The sequence below is a fragment of the Neofelis nebulosa genome, chromosome 11 (assembly GCF_028018385.1).
Source record: "Neofelis nebulosa isolate mNeoNeb1 chromosome 11, mNeoNeb1.pri, whole genome shotgun sequence".
Taxonomy (NCBI): domain Eukaryota; kingdom Metazoa; phylum Chordata; class Mammalia; order Carnivora; family Felidae; genus Neofelis; species Neofelis nebulosa.
The window spans coordinates 79,931,317-79,947,942 of NC_080792.1; the positions used below are offsets into that span (position 1 = coordinate 79,931,317).

Below are 16,626 nucleotides of genomic sequence, written 5' to 3' on the forward strand. Positions count from 1 at the left end.
GCTGAGCCAGGATTCAGGCTGGTTCCAAAAGCCATCACATATTATACTATCTGTCAATACATTAGATCAGGTGAAGGGTAGGTGACGGGAAAACTGGTTTTAAAGGTGTTTCTTGTTCTTATCCATTTCTGGAATAGAGTCATGAGGAAATGAATACCTGTTGAAATATATTTACGAGCATTAATTTTGCAATAACAGAGTGTGAACTGCCTGCTATTTTTATTATTGTTATTGCTTTGCGCTCCCGTGGGGTGTGGGTTGGACAAATGACAGAGTGTCACTTCTCTCCCAGTGGGCGGCCGGATGATTTTTGGTCTAGCATCCCAAGTGTTGCTCCTGAGCACAGTTCAGGTGTTCTGAGATGAGCTTGGTGAACCTGTGGGGTTTCTGGCTTTTTAATGCAGTTTTTGTTGTTGTTGTTGTTGCTTTTTTTTTTTTTTTTTTTTACTTTTAAGTGAAATCATGACTGCAAAATGTTAGTTCACGCTACAGAAAAGACCCAGGCAAAGATGTGGTCAAAGACTATAGTCTGTTCAGGAAAAGTCAAAGTTTTCATTTGCTTTGCAAAAGGTGCATGGATTATAGCCCCGGGCAATAGGCTCATCTGGGTGACAACAGTCACTTCTGGAGGGGCTGGGATTACAGGAAGTGCTAGTAAGTAGGGCAGATATTTTACATGAAGAATCCTGGGGATGGGAAATGATCTCACTGATGCAGCCTGGTTCTATCTGTGGCTCAGCTGGATGTTGCCAGTAATTTAGGAGGGGTTTATTTCATGAACACTTTATGTTTTCATTTTGCTTTCCATAAACTGCTCCCCCCATCCCCACTGCTGAAGACTACTAAAGCGAAAAGTGCACAGTCATGTGTCAAGTATTTTCAACCTCTCACCGTGTATTTCTTGCTTTTCTCTCATTTCTTGTGAGAGAAGCTCATTTTGTTTCAAACATTTCCTGAATTAGCTACCTCTTCAGAACTGAAACACAGTGTAAATGTAGAAGACTTCAGTGAAGGGTCTAGAATCTTAAAGATGCATGCTTTAGGAGTTTATCCTAAGCAACTAAAGTAATAATGATCTAACTCTGAAGATGTCCCTCTAAGCACTGTTTATATAACGGGACCAAATTGAAAATAATGAAGAAATCCAGCAATAGGAAATAGGTTAGGTGAATTTTGCTGCATTCTTACACTGGAATATTACACAGCTATTAAGATGGTTGTTATGCTTGAATGGATATTTGATATTGAAGAATTATTGCTAATTTTTAGATGTGGTAATGTTATTATGGTTTTTACTTTAAAAAGAGTTCTTCTGGGGTGCCTGGGTGCCTCAGTCGGTTAAGCGTCTGACTTCAGCTCAGGTCACGATCTCGTGGTCCGTGAGTTCCAGCCCCGCGTCGGGCTCTGGGCTGATGGCACAGAGCCTGGAGCCTGCTTCCGATTCTGTGTCTCCCTCTCTCTCTGCCCCTCCCCCGTTCATGCTCTGTCTCTCTCTGTCTCAAAAATAAATAAACATTAAAAAAAATTAAAATAAATAAAAATAAAAAGAGTTCTTCTGTAGATAGTCGTTTAAATATTTACAGATAAGATAATAAATGCTTGAAAATAATGGGGGAAGGGATGCCTGGGTAGCTCAGTTGGTTGAGTGTCTGACTCTTGTTTCCGGCTCAGGTAATGATCCCAGGGTCATAGGATCGAGCCCCACTAAGGGCTCTGTGCTGAGAGTGGAGCCTGCTGAACATTCTCTCTCCCTCTGCCCCTCTCCCCTGCTCGCTCTCTCTCTCTCTCTCTCTCTCTCAAAAAAGATCTATATATTGTTAATATTTGTTAATATTGTTAATATTTTAACAATATATATATTGTTAATATAATTAATACATATTAATTATATTATTCTGTCTGCCTTTATGGATATCTAAACATTTTCATACTAAAAACCTTAAAAAATGGAGTTGTAGATGTGCATTTATTGCATGGAAGATGTTCATAATCTGTTGCTGAATAAAAAAAATCAGGTTACCAAATGGTACATGCAGAGTGGTTCTCTTGCCTTACTAAAATTACATGTCTGTATAGAAAAATATTGGAAGTTGATATGCCAAAATATGAATAATCATTCCTTAGTGATGTACTTGTGTGTGGTTCCGTTACTTATTTATATCTACTGATCTGTATTTTCTAGTTTTTCAAGATTGTCTTATTGGTATATGTTTTGAAAGTTGTTTAAAAAATAGACTTTGGGGGGGGGGGGGCGCCTGCGTGGCTTAGTTGGTTAAGTGTCCGACTTCAGCTCAGGTCATGATCTCATGGTTTGTGGGTTCGACCCCAGCGTCGGGCTCTGTGCTGACAGCTCCGAGCCTGGAGCCTGCTTCAGATTGTGTCTCCCTCTCTCTGTCCCTCCCATGCTCATGCCCTGTCTCTCTCTCTCTCTCTCTCTCTCTCTCTCTCAAAAATAAATAAACATTAAAAATTTTTTAAAAAATAGGGCTTGGGATACAGAAGTATCTAGTAATGCTGAGCATGTGCAAACTCGATGAGCAACAATTCCACTTTTAGGTATATGTGCAACAGAAATGCGTATGTTCAGCAAAACACATGTACAAGCATGTTCACAGCAGCTCTGTTCATAGTACCCCCTCAAAGTGGAAACAACCCAAATGTCCATCAATACCATAATGAATGCGTCGTGCTATCTTCACCGAATGGAAATTAGAAGGGACCTGAGAAAGACCAAACTCCATCCAGCTTTGTGAGACAGTATGGATAAGCCTCAGAAACATAATGTTGGATGAAAACAACCTGATAATATAAAGAGCTCCAACTGTACAATTTCATTTATGTAAAGTTTGAAACAAGAGGAGCTGATCTCAGCCTCAGAATTCAGGATAGCGATTTTTGGGGGTTGGGGGTGGGGTAGTGACTGGAGAGGACACAAGGAAGCTTTCTGGGGGAGGCTTGGTAATGTTCCTTTTCTTGATGGGGGTGTGGGTTAGCGGGGTGTGTTCGTTTTGTGAAAGTCTATTGAGCTTAATCATTTGTGTGCTTTCCTGTATTATGTTATATTTCAATAAAAAAATTTTTAAAAATTACAGGGCTTAATGCATGCAGCGTCTGCTCTAAGTGGTGGATTAGTGCTTTATTGTGCAGCCTGTGGTTACATCCATTAGAGTAATGGCTTGTTCAACAATCCCCATAGGAAGAGATTTAAAATTAATCTGGAAATCCAGTACTAACCGCTGATTTGCACAGTCTCCACTTACGAACTATCCATCTTGACTCCCCACCTCTCCCTATCGTATTGGCTCTAGCTGGCCTTAAAACATAACCCTCCAAGGTTCAGAATCTGGGATTGGGTGTGGTATTCCTGCATCTCATGCCGCACTGTGCCTGGAGCTCCCTGACTAGGGACAGGGAGGAATCCATGAGATCGCGATCATATTGTAAAATAGTTACAGTCACTCAGGGTACACGGATGATGTAAGATACACAGCTACCATTTATCAAGCACTTACCATGGGTCGGGCACTGTTCTAAATGCTTCGCATGTATTAACTCATTTAATCCTCACAAGAGCCCTGTGAGAGGGAGAAAGTATTTATGCAGTCCCCACTCTGGGACTCAGAGAAATTACGTAGTTTGTTCATCAGTATGTGGCTTGTAAATGGCAACTCTGAATTCCCTGGTCTCATCTCTGTTATCAGAGCATTAGAAGAGCTAAGGGAAGGAACAAAGTGGAATAGAAGATATGATACACCTTGTCTCCTTTTGTTCTCATCAAAGAAATCCCTGGTGGTTGATGGGGGGTGGGTGATGGGTATTGAGGAGGGCACATTTTGGGATGAGCACTGGGTGTTGTATGGAAACCAATTTGACAATAAATTTCATATACTGAAAAAAAAAAAAAAAGAAATCCCTGGAAGGAGACATTGATCCCATCCTACAGATGAGAAACTGAGGTTCAGGGAGGTAAAATGACCAGAGCAAGACCACTTAGCAGATAAGGGACAGGGCTGGGCCTGTTTGTCTCCAACGTTGACGCTTTTTTGTCACTGCCTGTGAACATTTTCAGATGATCTCACAAAACCAGCTAAAAAACAAAGACTACCTTTTGTTGACTTATTCCTGCATTCCTCACCCATCTCTGTTCTCACAAATGCCAGCAACAGTGTGAAGCAGATCTTGTTATCTCTGTATCCCATACCATAGATAAAGAAACTGAGGTCTAGAGAAGTGAGCTGATTTGTTCATGGACGCCTAGCTAATTGCTGGTAGAGCTGGACTGGAATTTGAATCCATCGCTGACTCCAAAGCTAATGCACTTCCAACTGTATTATGTAAGGCCCCAAGCCTAACTATAAGACTGAGCACATTGCCTGTCATCTGGGAAAGAATTTCAGAAAACAAAGTATTGTGCGAATCCTTATGTAGCCAAAGGTTCAAGGGCTCAAGTTACTATGATGCTTAGATTTGAAAACATGGTCTTTTAATTCTTTTTTTTTAATTTTTACGTGTGATCCTCTGAGGTAGCCCTAGCCACAAGGAAAAGAATTAAAAAGATATCTACCCTCAGTGGAGAGCGGTGTAAGAAAAGCAGAGAAGAAAACTTGCCCTCGATCTACAGTTAACTAGAGGTGTCAAAGACACACGAAGACATCAGTAACAGAGAAAAAAATGGGCAGGGCCTCTGGGTCACATTCAAGATGATAAAAATGCAATTAACTTGAGCCAGGTTCCTCCAGCCCACAGCGGTGACCTACCCGTTGGGCACGCGGCTGTGTTTATCAGTTCTGGGCTAAGGACGCAGGGCCAAGTGCTTGCCTTTATGGAACATGTAGGGGACTCATTAAAGTCCACCCGCTGGCTGCAGGGTGTGGGGATGATGTGACATGGGGGGGAGGCACTGAGGGCTTCTTTGAATGATTCATAAGGTGCAATTCAGAAGCCTTAACTTTGCCTGCATCCGAGGCATTGACCAGCATGTAAATCCATTTTTCTGAAACAATTCTGGGGCTTTGAGGCAAGTCTCAAGTCAGGGGGAGGGGCTGGTGGGCCAAGTCAGGCTTGAACTTGTAAATGAAGACGTTCTGAGTTACAGGCTGTGGACGTGGAGGTCCTGGGTGTTGAATGGTGGGACGTAGAAGTTGCTGAGAACCGCCAGTGAATGTCTGAGGTCAACAATAATTTTTCCAGCTATTTAAATCCACTGATTAAAAATCAGCCTCATTCCTAAAGGGATTTGGTTGAGGTCTGTTCCTCCTGTTGGTCTCTTGCATGCCAACCCTCAAATGGAGTTAATAAGGTGTCATTATAGACACCAGAGTCTCCTTTTGAGATGGCAAATAAATTACAGCCTGTGCATAGAGGATTTTCAAGACCAAATCTGGACTCAGACTGAAAGAGTGCTGTGATCCACTAGTGATGTCTGCCTTGGACACAGGAGAGAGAAGTGGGAGTACACGAGCTGCCTACCTACCATCCTGGATCTAACTTTTAATTAATTTATTAGTCTCATCTCTAATTGTGTCCAGGAAAAAAAAAAAAAAAGTTGGGAAAAACTCATTCTACTTACCAGCCCCGACACAAAGCATATCTCAAAGTGAATGTCCCTTATTAAACGTTGTTACCTCATAAAGAATTAAGTCATCCCATCAACAAACACTTGGGAACTGTGACAGTGGACATGATATAGTCTAGGCTATGGTAGATCTTATATCCTAGTGAAGGAAGCAGAGGTATCGACGAGTCATTGTAGCACATTGACCCTGCCTTTCCCTTGTCCCCCACATCCAATCCATTAGCCAGTCCTGTGGCTCTAGATAAATCCCGAGTCTACCCACTTCGCCCCGGTTCATTGTCAACTCTTACAGCCTTTCAACTGGGCTCTATGCAGCATATGGAATGTTCTCTTAAGAATCAGATCATAGCCAGGGCGCCTGGGTGGCTCAGTTGGTTAAGTGTCTGACTTCAGCTCAGGTCATGAGCTCATGGTTTGTGGGTTCCAGCCTTGTGTCAGGCTCTGTGCTAACAGCTCAGAGCCTGGAGCCTACTTCGGGTTCTGTGTCTCCCTCTCTCTCTGCCCCTCCCCTGCTCAGGCGCTCTCTCTCTCTCTCTCTCTCTCTCTCTCTCTCTCTCAAAAATAAATAAACATTAAAAAAATTTGTTTTAATCAGATCATATCCTTCTCTTGTTCAGCACCCTCCAATGGATTCTCATTACATTTAGACTAGGACCCAAACGCTCACCATGGCCTATGAGGCCCGAGGTCCATTTCTCTAATTTCATTGACTGCTTCTCTCACCCTCTCTCACTCAGCTCCAGCCACACTGGCTACTCTCTGTTTCTCTAACACTTGCAGCTTGTTCCAACTTTGGCTCCCATCCACTATTTTCCTCTGGAATACACCTGTTGTCCTCCACCCACCTTCCTCCTATATCTTTATGTGAATGGTTCTCACCATCCAGATGTCAGGCACAGAGCCCCCTTTACACAACAGCCTCCTCTGGCCACTCTAGATAAAATAGCAGCTTTCTCCCCATCACCAGGCTATAGGCATCACCTTGGTGGTTTTGTTTTTTTAATTTTTAAAAATACTTATTTATTTCTAAGAGAGCACGAGCGGGGGAGGGGCAGAGAGAGAGAGGGAGACACAGAATCCAAAGCAGACTCCAGGCTCCGAGCTGTCAGCACAGAGCCTGACACAGGGCTTAAATTCACAGACCGTGAGAGCATGACCTGAGCCAACGTTGGATGCTTAACTGACAGAGCCACCCAGGCGCCCTGCATCACCTTGTTTTATACTCTCATAGTATATAACCAACACTCCCTTCTCCATCCTATTTCATCACTCACTAACTTGTTTGTTGTCTTTGCCCCATTTTAATGCACACCATTGCCTCTTGTTCACTGAGGACAGGGATTTTGAATGTTTTGTTTGCTGCCGTGTCTCCAGTATATCCAGTCATGCCTGGCATATCCCTGGTGATACCTGATATTCAATATCAGGTCTCAAAATGAGACCTGATGCCCAGTTCTCATGTTGATGAAAATGAGTGACCACAGAAAACTGAGGAAGAACCAAGAAGTGCCTAACCTCTTACAAAGAAAAAAAAGCTGCTTCCTTTGCCAGAATTCCACCTTTGTTATTTCTAACTGCCTTGCTTCAGCTGTCTACCAAATGGAGCTCTAAAGCAAAATCTCAAACACTTGCGTAATCTGTACCCTGCTGGGGAACTTGTGGGGGGGCGGGAGGGGGCAGGGCGGTAATTTCTCACTGTGTCTTTGCAGTTGCCTTCACCTAACTAAACTTCGCCCAGGTCAATATTTTAGTTGTAGTTGCAGAGATGTTTGTTTTCCTTAAAACACTTGCAATAAAAAGCACCAGCAGCTTTGGAGAAAGATAGGTTATCGGCTTCATGAGTCATCCAAGAACTGGGCACATGCGGACACCGCGATTGTCAGCTTCCACTAGGAGAGATTCCGAGAGCAAGTGCGTGGCAGGCTGCCTGGTGCCACCGAACATCTGGCAGAGCAGGCGAGGAGGAAAGCAGTTAGGTTTTTATTCTTTCTAGCATCATGTTAAACTGGCCATGAAACTGGGGATGGTGTCATTGAATTATAAGAGGGCTGAGGTATTAAATAAAAATCTAGGAGGTAGTCGGGGTGCCTGGGTGGCTCTGTCGGTTAAGCGTCTGACTTCGGCTCAAGTCATGATCTCACGGTTCGTGGGTTCGAGCCCCACATCGGGCTCTGTGCTGACAGCTCCGAGCCTGGAGCCTGCCTTGGATTCTGTGTCTCCCCTTCTCTCTGCCCCTCCTGTGCTCATGCTCTGTCTCTCTGTCTCTCAATAATAAATAAACATTTAAAAAAAAATCTAGGAGGTAGTCAAGGTGTTTGGTTCAAGGTAGGCTAAAGTCTAATCGGCGAAGTGGGTTTGAAAAACAGTAAGTGGGAAAGACAACATCTTCTTTGCTAATAATTTGCCTCATTTAATACTGGGAGATGGGCACACAGGGTTTGCATCTCTTGGGAAGGAGATTTCCCCTGGAAAACAGGATGTTTCCTTCTGAAGGGGACTCACTGTTTCCTTAAATGTCAGTGGAATCCGAGAGCGTGGCCAGGTGGAACACTTTATTGTTGTTTCTTGTTTTCTTGCTTGTGGCTTTTCTGTGTGGCCTTTCCCACATTCTCTTTCATGTCCAGCGTTTGGACAGGCTAAGCCTGTCCAGTGAGGATGTTAAATTCTAGCTAGTTTCAGAGCCATGGTAAATGCGTCTGGCAGGAGTGACAGTCTCGGCCTGCCAACTCAGGGGTGGCAGAAAAGCCACTGTCTTTATCACCTTTTGACTAAAGCCCCTATGTTCTGCTGGCTTAGTCCAAAGTTCAACCTTGGTTGGTGGGGGAGAGGAAGCATGTCCCCAGGGATGTGCCGGCGAATGCTCCACAACCATCTCTCTTGGCGGGGGAAGGGAGGGGGGTACAAATAAGCCCTGATTTGTAGCATTTGTGGATTTCTGTGCCGTGAATATTTCCACTGTGGCTGATTTTGAGCTACTACTGACGTGATGTCAGTGAATGTAGAGCTGGGCAGACATTTGCCTGCAGCCGCTCCTGTTCTACAACATTTCCACCAAACAGATACCGTAACCAGAAATAACGTCAAGAGCACAGAGAAGAGTGAAATGTATGGCATCATTAGGAAGTGATGGGTTTTGAGTATTTATTACCTTTGTTTTAATGTGATGCATTTAATTGTGAGTTCATATCATTGAATTTTAAACTGTAGCTGTGTCTAATAACTGGCTTGCAAATTTCCTGAAGATTTCGCATTCAGTTCTGGTTTGAGCTGGCTCAGCTTTGTCGCCCTCCTTGAGCTGGGTTGAGTCTTGGTATCTGGAATTTACATAGGTCAAGCCATCTGTTGGTTATCATCTGTTGGTCAAGCCATCTGTTGGTTAGTTATCAGCTGTTTGTCTACAGGATACAGATTAATATGGAAACTCTCATTTCTCAGGCTCCCAAGATTCTGGTATATATTTGCAGCTGAGGCTTTGGGTCAGAATCATCTACCTCAAGATTGATAATATTCAGCTGGTAAGAACCAACCTGGTTACAATGGTTGTATATGGCCGGTGTCTGTTCCGATTGTTTGGTGCCCATGACATACAGATGGTTCTGTATTTTGAACTTCACCTCTGATCCAAATTCTGTGCTGCACCATTCCTTCTGAAGCCTGGAATGTCCTCCAGGCATGGCCGTGGAGCAGAGTACAGATCCCGGTTGAGGCGTTCTTTCTCAGCTACACGAGCCTCTTTCTTTGCTGCCCCCATTCAGGTAGCTCTTGACTTTCTGACACTACTCCCCCTAAGGTTCCCAGGGCCTGAGCCTCAAAAGCCCTCTCGAGCCTGGGTTCAAATACTCTAGAGGCCAGTATGTCCACAAGTAATGGAGGAGTCCTTGTGGGTCTCAGCCCTCAATTCTGAGACCCAAGTTCACATGCCATCCCTGCGCTCAGCTCTACACGAGCTTCTGAGACTGAGGTCCATCTGCTCTCGAGCTGGGGACATTCTCTGCAGGATTACCTCGACATTGACTATTAGTCTGCTTAGGCTGCCATCACAGAATACCACAGCCTGAATGGCTCAAACAACAGACATTTGTTTTCTCAGTTTTGGAGCCTGGAAGTTCAAGGTCAAGTGTCAGTAGGGTTGGTGTCTCCTGAGGGCTCTCTCCTTGGCTTTCAGACAGTACCTTCCTGATGATGTCTCTTCCTCTTCTGATAAGGACACCAGGCCTGTTGATTCAGGGGCCCACCTTTATGAACCCCCACTTAACCTTAATTACCTCTTTAGTGGTCCTATCTCCACATATAGTCATTGGGGGTTAGGGCTTCAACATGTGCATCGGGGGGTGGTGTGCAATTCAGTCCATAGTAACTACTGAGCACCTGAAAGGTGGTTGGTCCAAACTGATGTGTGCCCTGAGTGTAATTCTTCACTGCTCATTTTGTATCACTTTGTCACTTTTCATCACGTATGAAGAATGGAACAGAGTATTTCATCAATATGTTTTATATTGATTACATGATGATTGATAACACTTCGGCTATGTTGGGTTAAATAGAATATGGTATTAGAATTACTTTCACCTGTCTCTTTTTACTTTTCAATAGTAGTGCGGCTATTCAAAAATTTAAAATTACACGCACAGCTTGCAATTAACGTTTCTCCCGGACAGGGGGTGTTGATGCGTGCCTTCGTCCCTTCATGCCATTCTTCCTCCCCACCTTTCATGCCCACACCTTGCAGCCCCCTCTTGGGCTCTTGCATCCAGTACCATCAGCTGTGATCCTGGACGGGGAAGGTGTGGAGACGCAGATGGGCAGTAGAGACAGAGGGAGCTTCCGGGTGAGGGAGGTGAAGAACGAGAATGTGTTGCCCTGACTTGCATTGTGGTCTGGCTCAGAGTGGGAGACACAGAAGATAAACGGGCCTTCCACACTGCCTGTATGACCCCCCTCTCAGCACATCTTTACGTGTTTTGTGCTCAGAGAGTCTCCATCTCTTCCCGTGCCTTGAGGTGTTTTGCCAAAAGTCCCATTTATGATCCCACCTTGGAACGTTGCAGGCCCCAGGACAGAGTTAAGAGGTGAGAGGGAGAAAAAGCCCAGCTCACCGTCCAGAGATGACTAAGATAGGGTTAGACCTCAGTTTGCTCATGCTATTTTATAGGAAGGGGTTGGGTGGGGTGGGAGGTTGGATAGGGATGGCACTGTGTTAAAGGCCACACAAGGGGCAGTTTAGCTGCTTTATTTCACCCAGTCCTTCTAACAACCTCATATCATATTCATTTTACAGATGAGGACACAGAGACTCGGGGAGGTTCAATAGGTTCTGCCACGTTACCAGCTGCCAGGTAGCAAGGCCAGTGTTTGAGACCAGGTCTGTCTAACTCTGGGCAACCGTGATGTGCGTCTGGAGTAAAAAGGAGAGATTTTTTCTGGAGCACATGGGAACTGTCTTGAGTTGGATTCAGGTCCAGGAAGGAACGCAAAGGGAATTCTAGGCAGTGATTGGCAGCTAGTGGAGAGGTTAGTCCAGTAAAGATACTCTCTGGAAAGTCCAGCCAAGGGACACCCTCCTGCAAGTCTTCTGCTTAATGTTTAGTGTTGGGGACCTTGGGATTTAGCAAGGACTCGTAGGGACCACCCTGTAGCCTGCTCATCTCTGTCAGGGCATCTATGGGTTAATCCTTGCGGGCTCACTCACCGGCTTCGTGCAAGGTCTTTTTTGAGGTTTATGATTTCCTTGTCCATGTACTTGATGCTCTTCATCGGCTTGTCTGGGACCTGATGGGAAGCCAAGAAGTGAAAGAAAAAAGTGTTAGTGCACCGTTACGAATGGAGCCAGGCTGCAGGAGGCTCAGGCATTCATCCAAGATCTCTGACCAGGTTGGAAGGGGTCCTGGGCAGCACAGTGACCTCCTCTACACCAGAGAGGGGCCGTGTGCACAGCGGAAGCAACGAGGGCTTTGGAGATAGGCAGACCTGAGCTCTTACCCTGGTTCTGTCTGGTGACTGGCTGTTTGATCTCAGACAAATTGCTCAACCTCTCTGGGCCTCTTTCTCAGCAGAGAGAAGGAATAATTCTTACCTTGGGACAATTCATCGCCAAATTCCTGACTCGTAGCAAGCCTTTGATAAATGGAGGCTCTTGATATTAACATTATACTCAAAGCAAAGCAAAGAATGAAATGTTAATAATCATTGTTGGCAGTGTAGGCAGCTGATTTGGAGAAGTGAATCTTGTCAATGGTACTTTTTCCCCCTCGCTGCCCCTATAGCAGGGTTTTATGAGTGAATTAACGAGGTGATTGTTTATGGGTTTTTCTTTGCCTTTCCGGTAATCATTGGCCTTGCCTAGCCATAAGGGAAACCTCATAAGACTTAAATTCATTACTCAGAGGTGGATACCAGGTCAATGTAAAGAAGAGTGTTAAATTAACTGTATTCTAATATAAGAGTCACTTTTCTCAGCCCCAGTTTAGTGGAACAACAAGATCATTATCTGGATTACCCTGCCTGGAAATGAATGCCTGTAGTACTAATTTTTTTTTTTTTTTTTTAACCAAAGGAAGTGCCAAGACATTATGGGAAAATGGGTGGTTTCAATGAAGCTGGTGGAAGAATACGTTGTGGTGACTTTTCTGAAGGGTGATGTGTCAGCGCACCCTAAATGCTGCCACAGTGTGCTTGCCTCAGGGTATAATGATCCTTCTGTTGTCAGGCGTCCTGTGGGAATATCCCTGCATGGGCACGGAGATCCATCAGCAAAACCACTCACTGGGATGCTGCTTGTAAGAGGAAACTCACGGCAACTCCCTATTTGTCTTCACAATAGAAGACAGGTCAAATAATTATGGTGCATCTAAACAATGGAATAGTATACAGCAATTAAATGTGATGATGGTATAAGGATGGAAATATATATATTGACATACGGAGATGTCTGAGTTCTTTGGGAAGTCATGTTACAATATGTAGTACTCTCCCTTGTGATACTAGCTCCCTCACTAGACCATTTGCCCGCCCCCCTCCCATGGGGCACTTGCAGCAGGGGTGGTCCTGAGTGGCTGAAGCCAAACAGCACAGCCCATCCCCCATCACTGTGACTGGTTAAGGAATGGTCATGTGATGTGGTTTGGGCAAATGAGATGCATGCAGACATTTGCCAGGGGCTTCTAGAAAGCATGGTTCCTAGATCCTCTAAGAGGAGAAGGCGGAGAAGTCCTCTTTCCTCATTGACTATAATTGGAGGAGCAGATGATCTGTGGGAGTTGCTGGCAGCCATTTTGTGCCCATGAGGAGCACCTGCCTCTAGTTGAAGATGTGGGGGAAGACAGGAGAGTCAAAGAAAAACTTGTTTCCTGGTGCCTTGTTGAACTAATCAGGCTTTACTAGGCTTTTCATGAACATTTCCTTTATTATTTAAGCCAGCTTGAGTTAGATTTTCTGTTACCCACGACCATAAGATTTCTATCCGAAAAATGTCTTCCCTTGGGTGTGCCAAGCCCGTCAATAGATAGAATTATTTTAACTAGGGGCACCTGGGTGGCTCAGTGGGTTAAGTGCCCCAACCTCAGCTCAGAGATCATGATCTCATGGTTCGTGAGTTCAAGCCCCATGTCAGGCTCTGTGCTGACAGCTCAGAGCCTGGAGCCTGCTTCAGATCCTGTGTCTCCCTCTCTCTCTGCCCCTACCCCACTCACACTCTGTCTTTCCTTCAAAAATAAATAAACATTGGGGCGCCTGGGTGGCGCAGTCGGTTAAGCGTCCGACTTCAGCCAGGTCACGATCTCGCGGTCCGTGAGTTCGAGCCCCGCGTCGGGCTCTGGGCTGATGGCTCGGAGCCTGGAGCCTGTTTCCGATTCTGTGTCTCCCTCTCTCTCTGCCCCTCCCCCGTTCATGCTCTGTCTCTGTCTGTCCCAAAAATAAATAAAAAACATTAAAAAAATAAAAAAAAAATTTAAAAAAAAAAAAAATAAATAAATAAACATTAAAAAAAAAATTAAGAATTATTTTAACTAGAACTCATCGTCTTTTCCCTTCCCTTCCCCTCTTGTGTGATCAACATCAGATGACATCCATTTTGGTGCATTTCGCAGTGAAACCAATGAGATTGGCCATGTTGAGATCAAAGTTTGAAGTCATTGTTACCTATCTTCCTAATTCCTCTCTTTTTCTGAACCTTCTATAACTCTTCCCTATGGGACCAAAGTAACTTTCTTAAAAGATACTGTAAATTAAAAATATTTATGAACAATGAAAAACCACACACACTCAAACTTCCCTGCCCGATAATTTGAAAATACGAGATTGAAACCCTGCTTGAAGTCACAATTGTTTACACATCATTCTCTTAAATGTCTCAAGTTTTACTCCCCTCAAGAAGCAAATATGATACTGTCCAAATTTCACACATTCCCCTCCGTCTCCAAATGTTGCCTACTGACAGTTGCCTGTAGAAGAAAATTTGTATTGATTAGGGCTGGTGCTGACCAATTTATAGCAGTAAAGTCAAGTTGTCCCCTCCACTTGACACAAAACTTTAGCAGGACAAGATCCAGCCCCCAAATCCCTGCAATTATGTCATCATTTCAGTGAATTCTCAGAAAGCGATTTTCACAATAGTCGCTCAGGAAGTGACTATTATTTAATTACAATTATAATAAGCCAGCAGTAATAATGGCATTGAATGAGGGAGTTCCGGTTGTCAGGACGTTTACCAACACTATTTGATATTAGCACAATTAAAAGCACACACGACATCCAAGAATCACCATCTTTACAGGTTTCTGGAGGGCAGTTTAGCCATGTGTATATGTAGCCTTAAAAACACATACGCTCATGCCCGGCAATTGTACTTATACCCAGGAAATTTTTCAGCAAGGATAAAAAGATTTATCCATGAGGATTCTTATCACAACAGTAGTAATAATAGTGAAAAACATTTAAGTGTCCAACAATGAGCGTTGAGGGGATAAATCATGGTCTATCCAGGTGATGGCATACAATGCATTTGAATTTGGTGCTACTAGTTAATGTTGCTATCGATGTATATTTGTTGCTATGGAAAGGAATATAATTTCAAGTAAAACCACATGTCACAAAAATGTAAAGAACTTAGATCTAGAGAGTTTTAAGATTCATATTCATGAAAATCTGTAGATATTTCTAAAAATACATACACACTAATACAAATTATATTTTATTTTATTTTATTTTATTTTTTTTTAATTTTTTTTTTCAATGTTTTTAATTTATTTTTGGGACAGAGAGACACAGAGCATGAACGGGGGAGGGGCAGAGAGAGAGGGAGACACAGAATTGGAAACAGGCTCCAGGCTCCGAGCTGTCAGCACAGAGCCTGACGCGGGGCTCGAACTCACAGACGCGAGATCGTGACCTGGCTGAAGTCGGCCGCTTAACCGACTGCGCCACCCAGGCGCCCCTAATACAAATTATATTTTAAAGTAATGATATATATAGGGGCACCTGGGTGGCTCAGTCGGTTAAGGTTGTGACTTTGGCTCAGGTCGTGATCTCTCACGGCTTGAAGGCTCGTGAGTTCGAGCCCCTTGTCGGGCTCTGTGCTGACAGCTCAGAGCCTGGAGCCTGCTTCGGATTCTGTGTCTCCCTCTCTCTCTCTCTGTCCCTCCCCTGCGTGTGCTCTCTCTTTCTCTTTCAAAAATAAATGAGCATTAAAAAAATTAAATAAAGTAATGATATATGGCAAGGTATATATGCAATAACATAATAGGTTGAAAGTAAATGTAACAAATTGTTAGTAGGGATATTATTGCAGGATGTTTGAATTATAGGTAAGTGGTAACTTTTAATTTGGGTCATCTTTTTCTCTTCTTTAAAAATAATTTACCGGGGCGCCTGGGTGGCGCAGTCGGTTAAGCGTCCAACTTCAGCCAGGTCACGATCTCGCGGTCCGTGAGTTCGAGCCCCGCGTCAGGCTCTGGGCTGATGGCTCGGAGCCTGGAGCCTGTTTCCGATTCTGTGTCTCCCTCTCTCTCTGCCCCTCCCCCGTTCATGCTCTGTCTCTCTCTGTCCCAAAAATAAATAAAAAGCGTTGAAAAAAAAATTAAAAAAAAAAAAATTAAAAAAATAAAAATAAAAATAAAAATAATTTACCTTTATTAATTGTCCAATAAAATAATAGCGTGTTCGTGTTTGGAAAGCAATTCTGACTGATTCTATCAATATGAGCTAAGTGTAAGTTTTCAGGGCTGCTTTATTTATTTATTTATTTATTTATTTATTTATTTATTAATATATGAAATTTACTGTCAAATTGGTTTCCATACAACACCCAGTGCTTATCAGGGCTGCTTTAAATTGAGTAATCGGAGTCTGGAGTGATGTAGATTAGTAGATTATTTTAGCACACTAGGCTAAAATGATGTAAGTTAGTAGATTATTTTAGCAGGGCCTAGGCAGGAAACAGAGCTCATTCGTGCCAGATAGTTCAATACAGGGAATTTAATATAGGGAAGCAATCACAAAGGTGTTGGAAGAATTGAAAAGCTAAATAAGGGATGGCATGACAAGCTAGAGATTGACAACCTAGCTTGGATGGAGGGGCTAAGGAGAGAGGCAGCCTTCAAAAGCCCAATCCAGCCCAATCCACCTGGCAAAAGGTGGGCTCGTGGAGGAGATGTAGTTTCATTTGGGAGCTGCCACCAGAAGCTGAGTGGGGGAAGGAGAGAAATACTCTGGCTTCTCCCTTCCTCTGACCCTCCAGTTTCCTCTTCGGGAAGCCAGCTGGCAAGGGCACCTGGGAAATGTAGTTTGCAAGGATCAGTCCCCCCCCCCCCCCCCCCCCCCCCCCCCGTGGGAGCAGGAAATGAAAATGGAAATGAGGGCCAACATCAAATGGCTGTGGTTATAGTTTATGCTCTGGGTGCTGACCAGGTATTTTTGGACTATAAATCTGGTTTTCCTGATTTATACGGATCCCTTTGCAGATGGTAACTTTGGATATTTCTTATCTTTGGGTCCTAAGTTTGAGGTTCTTAGAATTTTCCTTGGCTGAGATGCATATCCAGAATTGGGATCATTCT

General features: G+C 43.9%; 1 protein-coding gene across 2 annotated transcripts in view; it reads right to left on the reverse strand.

Moving 5' to 3' along the window:
* Positions 1-16,626, reverse strand: part of CCDC60 (coiled-coil domain containing 60) — a 164,052-nt gene that overhangs the window by 80,865 nt on the left and 66,561 nt on the right. For both annotated transcript variants that reach the window (XM_058691140.1, XM_058691141.1), the window contains one exon: positions 11,265-11,344. In XM_058691140.1, coding sequence (XP_058547123.1) covers positions 11,265-11,344 — 80 coding nt within the window. The remainder of the gene's footprint in view (positions 1-11,264; positions 11,345-16,626) is intronic.